This window comes from Lingula anatina, chromosome 9 (genome assembly GCF_051362555.1).
Source record: "Lingula anatina isolate TDL-2025a chromosome 9, LinAna3.0, whole genome shotgun sequence".
NCBI lineage: Eukaryota > Metazoa > Brachiopoda > Lingulata > Lingulida > Lingulidae > Lingula > Lingula anatina.
Genome location: NC_141775.1, coordinates 12,183,324 through 12,197,547, shown reverse-complemented (window position 1 = coordinate 12,197,547; position 14,224 = coordinate 12,183,324). Strand labels below are relative to the sequence as shown.

Genomic DNA, 14,224 nt, shown 5'->3' with positions numbered 1-14,224 from the left:
AAAATAGACTGTTCTAAAATAAGGTCATTCTCAGTATTAAAATGTGTGGACCGCCTTGGTCAGTTAAAACAGATAGGATCAGATAAATATAATGGTCCTTGTGTATGTATCACCTTTAAAATAATACAAATACAAGCAGCCAGTTTTATCCTTTCAGAATGGGAGTGATATGGTGTGTACTATTGCACTTTATTTGACAAACCAGTCTTGCAGCTCAGTTTTTCTCGGAAAGATATAGCAGTACATTAGATTTTCAGTCACAAAAAGTACTAAATGAGAAAACAAGTTAGCATTACTTTATAAGCCTTGATAATCATGCTATTTGTATTAAAGACTCACCTAATCAAGTCCTGCTTAGTATAATGCTCCCACAGTTTTGATATCATAAAGTCTGTGTTATCCATACATTTTTCTCATATTTCTTTACTGAAAACTAGCAGGTGACCCAACTTTACTCTTTACATTAAAATTGTAAATAGTAACTTAAATAGGGGAAATTATCATAATGATACATTCTACCTGATTGTAACATGCCAAATTAGTCCTCAGTGTTGAGGCAGATGTTGGACTAGTCAAAATGTATGATCATGCATGATTCTCGGGACAAAATGCATCAAATACTATCATGTTGAGGCACCCTTAACATTGATAACTGCTTTGCTTTGATATCACAACTTCTAACAGTGTAGCTGGTTACCAATGGACTTTACCTACAACAAATATTCTTACAAATAAGTTGTATACCAAAAGAAAATTAGCAAAATTAATAAATTATGAACATCTTAGGGCAAGGAGCATGAGGGAAAATATATATTGGTATTTTAAGTTTGTGACAAAAATGCTGAACACCATAATAAATATTCATATAATTTACTACTATGTAGAGAAGATGCCTCATTTTCTTTCAAATAAGAAAGACTAAAAACATGTTTTAATTCACTGTGACTTGTTTAAAATATATTCATATACAATTAAAAGAATCAAATGAAAATGTCAATTAATCTGGGGTGGGCACTGCTAAATCCACGCACATTATAGATAGTAGTTTATGGATAAGGGAATTTTTTTCCTGGACAGTGGTAGAAGGTCCACAAGAGATTGAAACTGAAGCTGAGACTGGTAGGAGATATTTCTCAACTATTGGATGTCAACCAAAAGAATACCACCACATTGCTGTTATTGTATGACCTTGAAAGATTAACACCCATTGTCCCATTGTGAAAATTCATCATTTTAAAGTTTTTTTTAAAGATCACAAAAATATTTACCTGTGTGCTTTTGACTAAATCAAGTTATTTAGCAGGACACAAGTACAAAATTTGTATTTTAATCCATTTTTAAAGCAGAAATAGCTAAAAATGGAAAATTTGGTTGATGCCATCTTGAATTGTGAATTTAAAAATTTGCATTTTTTTTTTTAATGTTTGAAAAAAGATTTTTTTTATAATATTAACACAAAACATTTACTTATAATGTATGACAATATTAGGTGGGTTTGGCCAGTCTATAAAAAATGTATTTAAAAATGGCAAAATTTGGGCATTTTAGCTAAAATTTGAAATTTTGGAAATCTGCCATTTTTAGAGTTGTTTTTCTAAATTTTTAGGACTTTAAAATATTAAGTAATATGCATTTGACTAAATCAAGATATAATATTGAGCAGGATACTAAAATGAAATGTGTGTTTTATCCATGCTTGTTTAGTTTAAAGCAGAAATAGGGACATTTTGCCATTTGATTGCCGCCATCTTGGATTAAGAATTTTAAAATTTGAATAATTTTTTGAAAAATGTGTTTGAAAAAAAATTTATTTTTGATTAAAACAGTTCAGTATATGTACTTCCTTATGTAATGTATGTCAATAATAGGTGGCTTTGGCCAGTGTATGAAAAGCAAAATTTTGAATTTTTGAAAATTCCCCATTTTCAAAGTTATTTTTTTAATTTTTAAAGGCCAGCAAAAAATAATATTTTTTATGTTTTTCAATTAATCAAGATTTGGGATTTAGCAACATACAAATATAAAATATGTGTTTAACCATGTTTGTTTTTTTTAATATACACAAATATGTAAAATGTGCAATTTGGTTGCCGCCATCTTGGATTAAGAATTTAAAAAATTGAATAATTTTTTGAAAAATGTGTTTGAAAAAAATTTTATTTTTGATTATAAAAGGACAGTAAATGTACTTTCTTATGTAATGTATGGTGATAATAGATGGCTTTGGCCAGTCTATGAAAAATGTATTTGAAATTTGCAAATTTGGGCATTTTAGCAAAAATTGGAATTTTTGAAAATTCCCCATTTTCAAAGTTATTTTTCTAATTTTTAAAGGCCACCAAAAACATTTATTTATATGTTTTTTGTTCAAATAGGATATGATATTTAACAATGTCTGAAAATGAAAAATAAATATTTATCCACATTTATGGTTTTTTAGCTCAAATATAGCTGAAATTGAAATTTTGCAATCTGGATTCCGCCATCTTGGGTGAAAAATTTTAAGTGCTGTTACCATGGCAACCGAGGGTGATTCAAACTAACCAATATCCATTATGTTGGTTTGGGGCTATAATGAACAAATACACCAATTTTCATCAAAATCTGAGAGGGTCATGTGCCACCCTATTCTGAACCTTACAGAGACTGCTACTTAACTAATTAATTAATAATATTGCCAGCCCAGTTCATAATGTAGGTCACATTATATAAACTCCCACTCTTCTAGCCATATCAGATTGCCTAATGGAAGGTTATGTCAAAATATTAAACCAAAAAGCCAGGTGTTTATTGACCGTTTCCAAGGTAAATAATCTCCCACTCAATACACTTCACCATGGATTATTCTAATGTAAACATCACTTGTGTTAACTGAAGGACTTGCACAGAGACAAAAGTGTGTATCTGAAACTATGGGAAACTTGACAGATACAAAGCACTACATTGTTACTAATTACATTGATTTGGTTCATTTATAAGTGATCACGCAGCTGCTCACATTCAAATCACATCTATAAATTTATAAACAAAGCCCATCAATCAATCATTAATTCAACTTCATCAAATTTATCAATCAACAAATCACGAGTAGTAAGGCACAGCAATCCTCTACCTCCCACTGATAGATAATGCATCCAGCATTTTTTATACTTGATTATATACAATGAAGATTTTTACTTCTTCATTAAATAGTTTTTTAATAACTGAAAAACAATTTCATATTTCCGAATTTTTTCGGTAGAGTGTAAAATAATTATTTTTGAATTGTAGAAAATTATTCAACATTAAAATGTTCTAAGATTACTTATGTCTTGTCTCTTAGTGTAAAATCAAGGATATTTCCCAAGATTTGTAAAGTGGAATCAGAGATTCAACAGACATTTTTTTCTGGTTGTTTTCTCTAATAAGTCCTTTCCGATTACAGCCTACTGCACAGTATTATATATATTCACCATCTTTTGAATTGGTTTCTATGATATTTCCAGCTCATGGAATTTCACCACTACCTCAGCACTTCCACTCACGTTCTGACATTATTTTTCCAGGAAAAAAGAACCAGGACATGTACAGATCAAAGTAATGTGGTTTTTAATGGAGAACTAATGAACTAATTAAAGGAAAAGTTTTTGTTGCACTGATCAACAATAAAAAATGGAATGTCTTAAGCATAATGCAGTCATGTTCAGTTTTTGATAATAGCATGTTTAGGCAACAGACAAAAATAATGTTTTAAAAACTTATTTATCAAATTCAAACACTGATCATTTCCACCATATTCAAATTTGCAAGATGGATCAGTTTTTTTCTTCTTTGGCCTTACGATGATCATCATATTGACAAAAAATCACCTTTTTGTTATTTTAAACCTATCTCTAAAGCTCTCTTTGACTTACTAGTCAGTCGATTGCAATACCTGATACGTAACAGGGTCACAGTTCCCACCACAGTACACATCAGGTATCTCCTCACACTGCTTACAACTTGTCACATAACAACAGACATTCTCTAAACTAGCCATGCATACTTATAATCTTACCCAAAATATAAAGCATTACAAGATTTTCCTCTTTGAGTAGAAACCCCAATTTAAATTATTCTTTTTTTCCCAAAAATAACTCAAAATTGAAGTTCCTGTCACATTCAGCTATTATAATTATTAAATGATTCAAGTTTCTTTTATTATTCTGACACATAATACAAACAAATTCTCTTACACAAACCTGACTCATTCTTAAGAATATTACACAATAGTTTTTCACTATAACTGATAAAACATGGGCAGGGGTAGACAGTAATTTTGTCATAATTTCGAAACAAATTACTATACAGAGTTGGTGGGGTTGAAGCCATTCTCAACCTCTTTCATAACAAACCCTTTTCATATGGCTCACGAATGCCCCTGGTTACAATACAGTGGAAAGACTAAACCCCCAGCCTTGCCTGATAGTGTAGCTCAAGTTTCTATTTGACTTTCATATTACACTCTGCATTATCAGCAGGCGTGGTCACACACACAAAGAGAAAAGGGCAGACCTAAAGAAACATGCTGTACTTTAGAATCAATGCACACTGTAGGGAGTGGGCTAGTCATATCTACTGCCCTGCTAACATATAGGTAACTGGTTGAACAGGCTTAACACATTGCCAGGGTAGAATTATTGTGAATTCTGTGAAATCTGGCTCACCGTCTTGACAGCAATTAAGCAGGAGGACACACAGCATGACTACCAAAATCTCATCAATGTTAAACGAAATAGTAAAGGCTGTATGTATATTTATAAAAAAATGGTGCAATTAATTTTGAAAAATGCAACATAGCTAACTGATCATTTCCTGAATTTCAACTAATTTGTAAATCATTGACCGCATCCTTTTGCAATGGTTTGTCATTTATCATGTGCTCAGGTCATAGAATTACACTTTTTTGCCCTTAAACTTGCAAAGTTGTCCCATACTGCAACCATTTCACAAACTCGTATCCATTTCTTCATTGATGCCCAAAGGCCAAACTTTGACCCCCCCCCCCCCCCCCCCCCCCCCAAAGCAGGTTAAAGCTTTGAGGAAAAAACACCTGAAGTGTAATGATTCACTTCAGAAAGTTTCCTCTTGGGTTTCCAGGAAACAGACTCTCTTATTTCTTAATGTACACATGTGTCTCACCGCTCTAGATAATTTAGTAATATCTTTACAGTAGTGTAGCAGATATGGTCATACACTGATGCAACCCTACGAAATCAAAAGATGACAATTTTGCAGTCAGGGGCTATAAAGATATGATTATACTGTCACACAATAAGCTTATGTCCACTTGACACGGTCACACACGTCACGTTCTTTCTCTCCGTCTTCCTCTCTTTTCCTCACATGATATATGAACTCGTCTGGTTACTATCTAATTGCTGGTATGAGCATAAATAATTGCAGATATTTAACCTTGTTAAACAGTTTGAACAACTTGTTTATTGTTTATATTTATAAAACCATTTTCAATAGCTATTCTGTCCAGGAAGTAAAACGGGAGCATATAATTAACTTTACTTTAATAATCATACAGGTACTAGTACAGTAGTACACATACTAGGATTCACAAATGACGAGCTAAAAAGTAATAAACACACCTGGTTAGGTTAGGGTGGCAGGTATGATGGTTGCAGTTCTTTATATAGCAGAGTCTGACATGCTGGATAAGAAGTCCATATAGGAGTCAGTGCAATAAGTTTTAATATTAGAATCTTGAGATAGGTAACTGTGCTAGATAACTGTGGTAGATTTGTAAATGAATCTTCATCTGATTGTGTCTATCTCCTTTCTCGCATGAGAAATACAGCATGACATTTTTTAAATCTTATCCTTTTTTACATATCTAATATTTCAATCAAAAATGTCAACAAGGCAGCAAAGCTGTCAAATGTACAGACAAAAAACAGGAAATAACTATGCACAAAATAGGCTACTGTCAATTCTGATGCAAAAATACATTATGTTAAACTGCAAATTCAACATCAAATTTTAATTATCCTCAACAATTAATACCAATGTAATTAAAATATGTGACAAGTTTACATTTTGAAAATGTATAACTTCCAGAAAAAGAAGTTCCTTAGACTGCTTTTCCAACTCAGACTGCATTTTAGTCCTGTATTTCTTTTTTGAAAGTTTGGCAATCATAAGTAACATGGTTTTCCCATAATGGTCATCATGGCAGCAGCACCCAAAATTGTGTTTTCTTCTATTTTGATGCCATATTACATAATGGTTAACAGAATAATGACCGTCAATTTTTAATAATAAAATATACGTATCATGGATTTTCAGAAAATGTGACTAGCATGGGTCTTCAAGCCCGTGGAACTTCAAAGTCACACCTTGAAAATGCCAATATGTGAAAAATTAAATTTTCACAAAATAACTGTTTAACTGGCAGCAAGAATTACCAAACAGACTGTATTTCCTACTGAAGCTGTATTTTAGTCCCATGTTACTTTCCTGTAAGTTTGAGAACAGTAAATGACATGGTTTTTCTTAAATGGTCATCATGGGAGCAGTGCCCAAAATAGTTTTTTTTTTTCAAATTTTGATGCAATATTACATAATGTTTAACAGCATAATGACCATCAACTTTAATAATAAAATATTAATATTATGGATATTCAGAAAATGTGACTAGCAAAGGTCTTCAGGCCCATGGAACTTCAAAGTCACACCTTAAAAATGCCAAAATGTAAACAAGACTGCACTGTTCTGAAATGGGTTTATTTCCATTTTTAACAATTTTTAACATAAAACAAAATTAACAGTTTTCTGCCGTTTTTATATGATAAACTAAGAAAATTGATGAGATGGGAAAAATATCAATAGAACAGTGTTAAATGTCCAATTTCTTCCATTCTGAGATTCTGAACATAGTGAATGATTGAATCCGACAAACTGCAATGATATGAGTTTATTTCCATTTTTGACACTTTATTACACAATACACGATAACAAGTTTACCATCATTTTTACATAATCAACTAACAATGTTGTAAAGATGCAGGAAATGTCAAACAAACACTTTTACGTATCTTATTACTTAAATAATAAGGCTATTAACATGCCTAAGAATTAAATCTGAGGAAATCTGAGGAAATGTGAAAAAACAGCATAACTTCTAAAATAATGCCCCGATTATGCTGATTTTCGAACTCAACCTGCGTTTTAGTAAACACGATAAGTGGAGGGCAGTTTTACTTTTTGGCATAATATTTACAGAGCTGATGAATATTCATAAAACGCATGTCAAGTTCGAAAATCAGCATGATCGGGCCATTATTGTATAAGTTATGCTGTTTTTTCACTTTTCAGCAAATATGCAACCCTGTAAACATTTTGTGCATAGTTATTTCCTGTTTTTTGTCTGTACATTTGACAGCTTTGCTGCCTTGTCTTATATTGTGTTTACAGTGTTGCATATATGCTGAACAATGAAAAAAACACATAACTACTAAAATAGTGGCCCGATCATGCTGATTTTCGAACTTGACCTGCGTTTTAGTAAGATTGATTACTCCTGTGAGTTTCATGACAACAGGCCTAACGGTTTTCCTTAAAATGTGTTTACAAGGTTGCATATATGCTGAAAAGTGAAAAAACAGCATAACTTCTACAATAATGGCCCGATCATGCTGATTTTCGAACTTGACCTGCGTTTTATGAATATTCATCAGCTCTGTAAATATAAAGCCAAAAAGTAAAACTGCCTTCCACTTATCGTGTTTACAAGGAAAGTGCACGGCGACGGCATCGGCATCGGCATCGCCATCGGCGACGGCGACGACAGACGCAGGTGATGGCAATATGTACAGACACATCTGTGTCTGTACATAAAAATACAAGTAGTAAATAAAGACAGTAAGATATTATAGACATTTCAGGCTATGCTTACAGACACAATTTGCAGCCACCTTTTTATTTTTTACTCTGTTTCAGTTCAAATGAAGGAACTGCAACCCTCAACTTACCAAGCATCTATCTAGATAGGGAAATATAAACGACTTTATTCTGTTCAAGAATCTACAAGTAGATGGCAACTTTAAACACTGAAAGGGGGTCTAGAGCAATACAATGTAGATCTGCTTAGTCTAAGATATAACACAATGTGAGCAAGCCATTTGTCAACAATCATGACGGAGCCTTTTCTTCCCACTTTTATCCTAAAACTTGTCATCAGATATGATTACAGGTTTTAAGATACAAGTTGGCAGAAACGGCTCAATAACTAGCCTCACAACTGATGCTCTGGGGGCCCCTTATGGCATGAAACTGCCCAGAAAGTTGAGATTTCCCATTTAAATCACGAAAAAAAAAAAAAAAGGTCTCCTGTCTGTCTGTTCTGCCTACCTTGTGGCTGTCCGTATGCCTGGGGTGGCGGCATCCCCCCTCCGGGTTGATTTGTCACGGGGTCCCCCATGATACCTGCAACGATTTAACACAGAAGTTACTAATAATACAATGAGAAATAAACAGGGGCAGATGTAAGCCATCTTTTGGGTCGTCTGGAAGACAGTAAAAATTATCCAAGTTTATGATGACATAATGTTTGCTTTCAGAAGATGGTCAAAATTGAAGACTGGATCAACAGAGATAATTTGGAAGACTGTCAGAAAAAAAATATATATCTGAATCGACCCCTTAATAAATGTTAAATTATACCTCAACTTATCAAAATAACTACACTAAAAATGACAGCAGGATGCACACATTTACTGATCAATATTATATTTCTATACCTCACTACCCCTTTGTGATTCACATATTAAGTAGCTAAAAATACCCCCAAAAGCAAACAGTTTACATTCATCCTGCTCATATCTGAGGGGTCACCATAATTTATAGATCACGCGTGAACAACAGGTAAATCTCTTCAAAAAGAGAGGCATTGAAATAGCCTTACACAATACCTGGTGAACCCAGCAACAAACATTATTTATAAATAGAACAACAAACTAATCGATGAAACGATGCTACTTCATGCTACATAAGTTTTTTTGTCAGCAAACTGTAAATATTTTATCAGTAAAACAGAGAACACTGAATAATAAGCTTGCCTTTTTGATTCTGTGTAGAAACTGGCTGAATATAATATAAAACATGAACACTATAGGTTAGCAAAGATAGAATCACATTTTTTTTTTTTTTGTAAAATAGGGCCCAGACTCATGTTATTCAACTTGGACTACATATCAGCTATAAACGCATCAGGTCACCATCACTATAAGAAGAAAAAAGTGAATATTACTAGTCTTTCAGCCTACGAGTCCTTCTCAAGGACCTACTAGGATGAATCTCTTGGTTCTCAGAAATGGTGGATATATAGTAACTGACCAAATTTACAAGGTTATACTGGCTTCAACATGATTGGTATTTGGATTATTCACAGTTGGTTATTAAGATATATCAATACACAATTGCCAGAGACATATAATCAAATTTGGTTGTTAGAATTACACAACAGACTCAGTGTAATTCCTACACTAAGGGTGCATTCCCAGAGATTTCGATCTATCCAGAGATTTAGATTTAGATCAACCTAACTCCCTGGGGATTCGTGCTTAATTGCAGTCAGCCGAGTGCGCACCTTAGTTAATTACCCCCTTACAGCTTGTAGTAGGCAGGACGGACATTTAAGCGGGATTATCTGACAGTAATCTAGTGAGACTCCCCGCGGGGATAGATCGATCTAAAAGCTCTGGGAATAAGCTTTAAGTCCTCATCTGTGTATGCAGAGTGCTTGAACTCTGCTGCCAGGACTCTCACCGAAGTTACAATCAGCTTAACTGCATAAAACCCTTCCTGCTTTTCTGTTTTCGAGGAAGCTGATTTCGCTAAGAAAGAATCTCCACAGAGTTGGGTGGATCCACATAGACCAATGTGTATATATGTAAATATGAGAATGGGGCCACAGAGATAAATGATAATTTAAGTTATAAATACTAGTACTAGTAAGGTAACAAGTCATACAGAGTCGAAAAACAAAATTATTTGTCACAAGAATATTATTCACTTTTATTAACCATCCTGATGCTGTCACCAATTGTTTATCAGTGATTAATGAGTTACGATTCCCAATTTATACAAATAAGTTTCATTTAAAAGTCCTTATTAAAATACTAGGTGACACGAATGTCATTCAGGAATTAAATGCAACTGAAAATATCCAGGTAAAAACCAGATGGAGATTATACCACATTCTAAATCATTTAATATATTTATTGCAATCATCATAGAACAGCATGCGTGCCATTTCCATAGTGTTGTCCTTCAAAGTCTTTACCTGACAATCTTTGTATTGAACACAAAGCCACTCAGTCAGCAAGCTAGGCATATTGCAGCCTCTTTTGTCATTACGTAATCTTTGCTTACAGTATATTGTATTATTTATGTACAAACATGGGTCTGGATAATGTAATCAATTCCCTGGTATGAGCTTATGATGGACATAGCAACGGAGAGTGGACTAAAGCTTGTTGTAGAGACATGGTTTCATCATTTAACTGTGCCAAATAAGTAGAAAAAATATATTTATTGAATTGTATTCTAATAATTCATCATCCACAAGTATATATAAATTCAAAGAGCATCCTAAGATAAGTTGTGTTAGATCCTTTTAAGATACCAATTAACAAGCTCTATTAAAAATGACTTAAAAAAAAAAACTTATGAAAACTGTATTTTTATATTAGCACAATAATATGTCTGAACCATGCCAAAGCTGGACAGAACAACCCTGTGTAAATATTTTGAAATGAGTCCTCCTTCTTTCTTCCAGACAGTAAACATGTCTCTGTTATAAACTTTTAAATGAATAAGCAAGGAAGAGGGTAAAAAGAAGGTGCTGTGGAATAATATCATTAGTTTAAAGAACTTCTCTAACTGCCTAGTACACACTAAAATCCCCTTGAAAATCCTTCCGGTGAAATTCTTCACTACACTATACATCCATCATTTACAGGTTCGGATATAAATTTTTGTTAAGACAGGGTCAAAGATAAATAAATATGCTTTAAGAAGGCTATCTGTTTTTCTATTGTCCCTTGTTGAGTATGGTCATATTGATATACCAAAGGTCGATAAATAATTCTATCACTTAATCAGTTGATAATATGATTCATATTCTTCATTCTATGTATTGGTGAAAAAATTTGGGTGACTCTTGGTATCATCTTGGTATCATGTCATGCTACAGACAATTTACATATATATATATATATATATATATATATATATATATATATATATTCTTAATTCCTACTCTAAATATAATATAACTACACTAGTCAGTTAATTTAGGTCACACATGCAGTTGAGAATATTGTAACTTTTTTGGGGAAATACCTGAGCGAGTGCTCTACCACAGAGCTATCGAGTCTACCCCAGCCAGTTACTGCACACCCCCGCCCCTGCCCGCCCCCAAACAATGCCAAAAGACTGAGTCCACCACGCCCTACATCACTGTCACCATTGTAACGTTTGGGGGAAATGCTCGACTCGTCCGGGGATCGAACAGGGACGCTAGCTGACTGTTAGTGCAAGTGCTCTAGATTTCAACGGGCTATTATCACACCACTATTAATTATTGCACAATCTCGGCATTTTAGGAATTTTGTCAGTTAGCCACGCATGAAAAGAGAAGACAGTTTGTCCAAATGCTTTTCAATTAAGGACAAAATAAGTGACTTTTTTTTCGAGAAAATACCTCCTGTGTACCTTATGTTATGTTATGGAAACACTGCTGTAATAGGAACCGCCCGTTTCTAAAAGTAAACAAAAGGTTGACTGCACTGCTTCTTGCTTAAACGCTATTTAACGTGCGCTTAATGGCATGAAATCTACGACTTTACCTGCTTACACTTACTCTCACTATGTTATAAACTTCAACGAGATTACAAATGGAAGAAATCCCTGTAAAATCTCGGCGTCCTTCTTTGCAGCGTTTTGTGTCTGCCTCCCAACCAGTCGACACAAGATGGCGGAAGTACGGGCTGAAGAGTTTCTGCGATTTTGATTGGCTGGCCTTTCTATACTCTTTCAATCAAGTGTCCGTTTCAATCTAGCATGGAGTATGGCTATTTCGCAATATCCGTTACAAACTTTCGCAATAAGCACACAATAGATCATGTTTGCACAACAAAACTGACCCATTCTTATCTTGAAGGGAACGATCTATGCGCAGCTCGACAACAAAAGTGGAAAATGATATTTTATCAAATATCAATACTAGCTGTAAGGTTGATATGCCAGTTTTTAAATCATTTTGTACACTTGGGCGTGTCCGGTAGGAAATATTACAACCATTTGAAGATCTTTGAAAATCACAGGCCACGCCTCTATTCATATGGAATTTTTAAGGACTTGATGTATAAATTTTTGACAGTTTTTTTCATATAGAATGATCTTAAAAATAATTTGGAGAGAGAGAGAGAAAGAGAACAAGAGTGAGCAAAACCATAACTTAGGCCCTAATGATAGGCCTACGTGAAGGCCAACTGAAATGTTTTTAATTTAAAAAATTCCTATCCCAACTGAACTCGCTCAGGTCCCATTTTTTTAGATATAATGTGCAAATCTAAATATAGGCCTACATACATGTAAACCGGTACCAGTAGGCCTAGTAGGCCCTACAGCTAGCGTAGGCTAGCATGTTAGGCCTACATGTAAATTAACTATACATGTACACCCGTACACCACTTCATAAATATCTTAAGCATTCACAAAATGAAATGTATTCGTAACATTAAGACGCTACACCTCAGAGCTATTGTAATTTTCCATTTTATCTGAAGTGTTTCAAATAAATATTCAGACCTTATTCTATTTATTTGATTATCCCTATGCCTACTTAATCTTCTGCACTGTGTTTTATTACAGACCTACCTTTGGTAAATGATGTTTAGTCCTTTTGTAATCTTGTTTGATCGTAGCTCTTTATTTGTGACAGACGTGTTTGGTAATCTGTAGTTGCATGACAAAGTCCATCATTTTATACTCTGACCCCAAGTGCGTGCGTGTGTGTGTGCGTGCGTGCGTGCGTGCGTGCGTGTTTATGAGGAACGAGGGGCAGAAAAAAGACCCGTCAATTCATTACTGCATATAAGATTGCCATGCAAATAATGTTGAACCATATACATTAGTTTACTCTTTTTGTTTTAATGATTGGTTTTATTTCTCAGTAGCAGTGCTCAGTTAAAAAAATGTAGCATCGGATAAGATAAGATAAGAGTTTATTTAGCCAATTATAAAAATCGGAAATCATTTTCCTTTTGGAGCAATATACATATAGTATTTCAAATGAGAGATAGTATTTCAAAATGTGCTAGTTGAGCCCCAGTCTCAACCAAACAGCAATCTGCATCATGCAGTTCAAAGCTTCATATAGAAAAAATGTAAATTTTTCAAAAAAAAAAAAAAAAAAAAAAAAAAAAAAAAAAAAAAAAAAATCCACTTAGAAAATTCAACACCTAACACTCAATCGCCAAGGATTAGCATAGCCAAGACACCTAAACTGTCATTAAGACTGTAAAAAAACCTGTTTTTGAGTTCTAAGTTTTCTAGCTTTTGAGTCACAACCGTTTCACACAAGAATTTTCCATAAATAGGGGTTTTCATTTGTGATAAATTGTAAACTTAGGGAAAGAGGCTATGCTTATTATCGTTGTAATTGATATTATTTGGCTATTAACCGGTCAAACGCGCATTCTATGGATTCTTTATTCGGATAGGCGGTGGGGGCAACCCTTGAATAAGAAAACAAACAAACAAATAAATACCTAAAAAGATAGAATAAGTAAAATACACGAGTAAGCAGAGTCAGAGAGGGGAATACGGAAAATTTAATTATTTGCAGTTGGACATCGGTTGGCTGGGCCCAGTGTCTGTCTATACTCAGAGAAGTGGCCAGTTGCCTTTTGGTCCCCTCCTGCCGACGGTTAAGACCGACGTTGCTGAAAAAAAAAAAAAAAGAAAATAAAAAGGGGTGGAGGAGGGTGGGGTATTGGGGGAAGAGCCTCCTAATGTCTTCCCCAGCCCCTACACCTATGTATAGAAAATATCGTCTGCCGGTGTAACGTGACGGAGAGTCCCCAATGATAGAGAGTCTGCTTCCCATTCATTTGTACTGGTAAGCCTCGCCCCAGGCCTAGGTTTAAACCCTAATCATTATAGCTAAATGGAGGGCGGACTTTCTGTA

At 34.2% G+C, this 14,224-nt stretch overlaps 1 protein-coding gene across 8 annotated transcripts in view; it reads right to left on the bottom strand.

Moving 5' to 3' along the window:
• Positions 1-12,076, bottom strand: part of LOC106166044 (phospholipid scramblase 2-like) — a 33,712-nt gene extending 21,636 nt beyond the window's left edge. For 3 of the 8 annotated variants that reach the window (XM_086995042.1, XM_086995046.1, XM_086995047.1), the window contains exons 1-2: positions 11,894-12,076; positions 8,380-8,454 (exon numbers count right to left, since the gene is read on the bottom strand). In XM_086995042.1, the coding sequence (XP_086851168.1) occupies positions 8,380-8,449 (70 nt within the window). In that variant the 5' untranslated portion in view covers positions 8,450-8,454; positions 11,894-12,076. Of the gene's footprint in view, positions 1-8,379; positions 8,455-11,879 lie in introns of all 8 variants that reach the window. The other 5 variants (XM_086995044.1, XM_086995049.1, XM_086995043.1 and 2 more) reach the window with 3 other exon arrangements.
• Between the last annotated feature and the right edge of the window lie 2,148 nt (positions 12,077-14,224).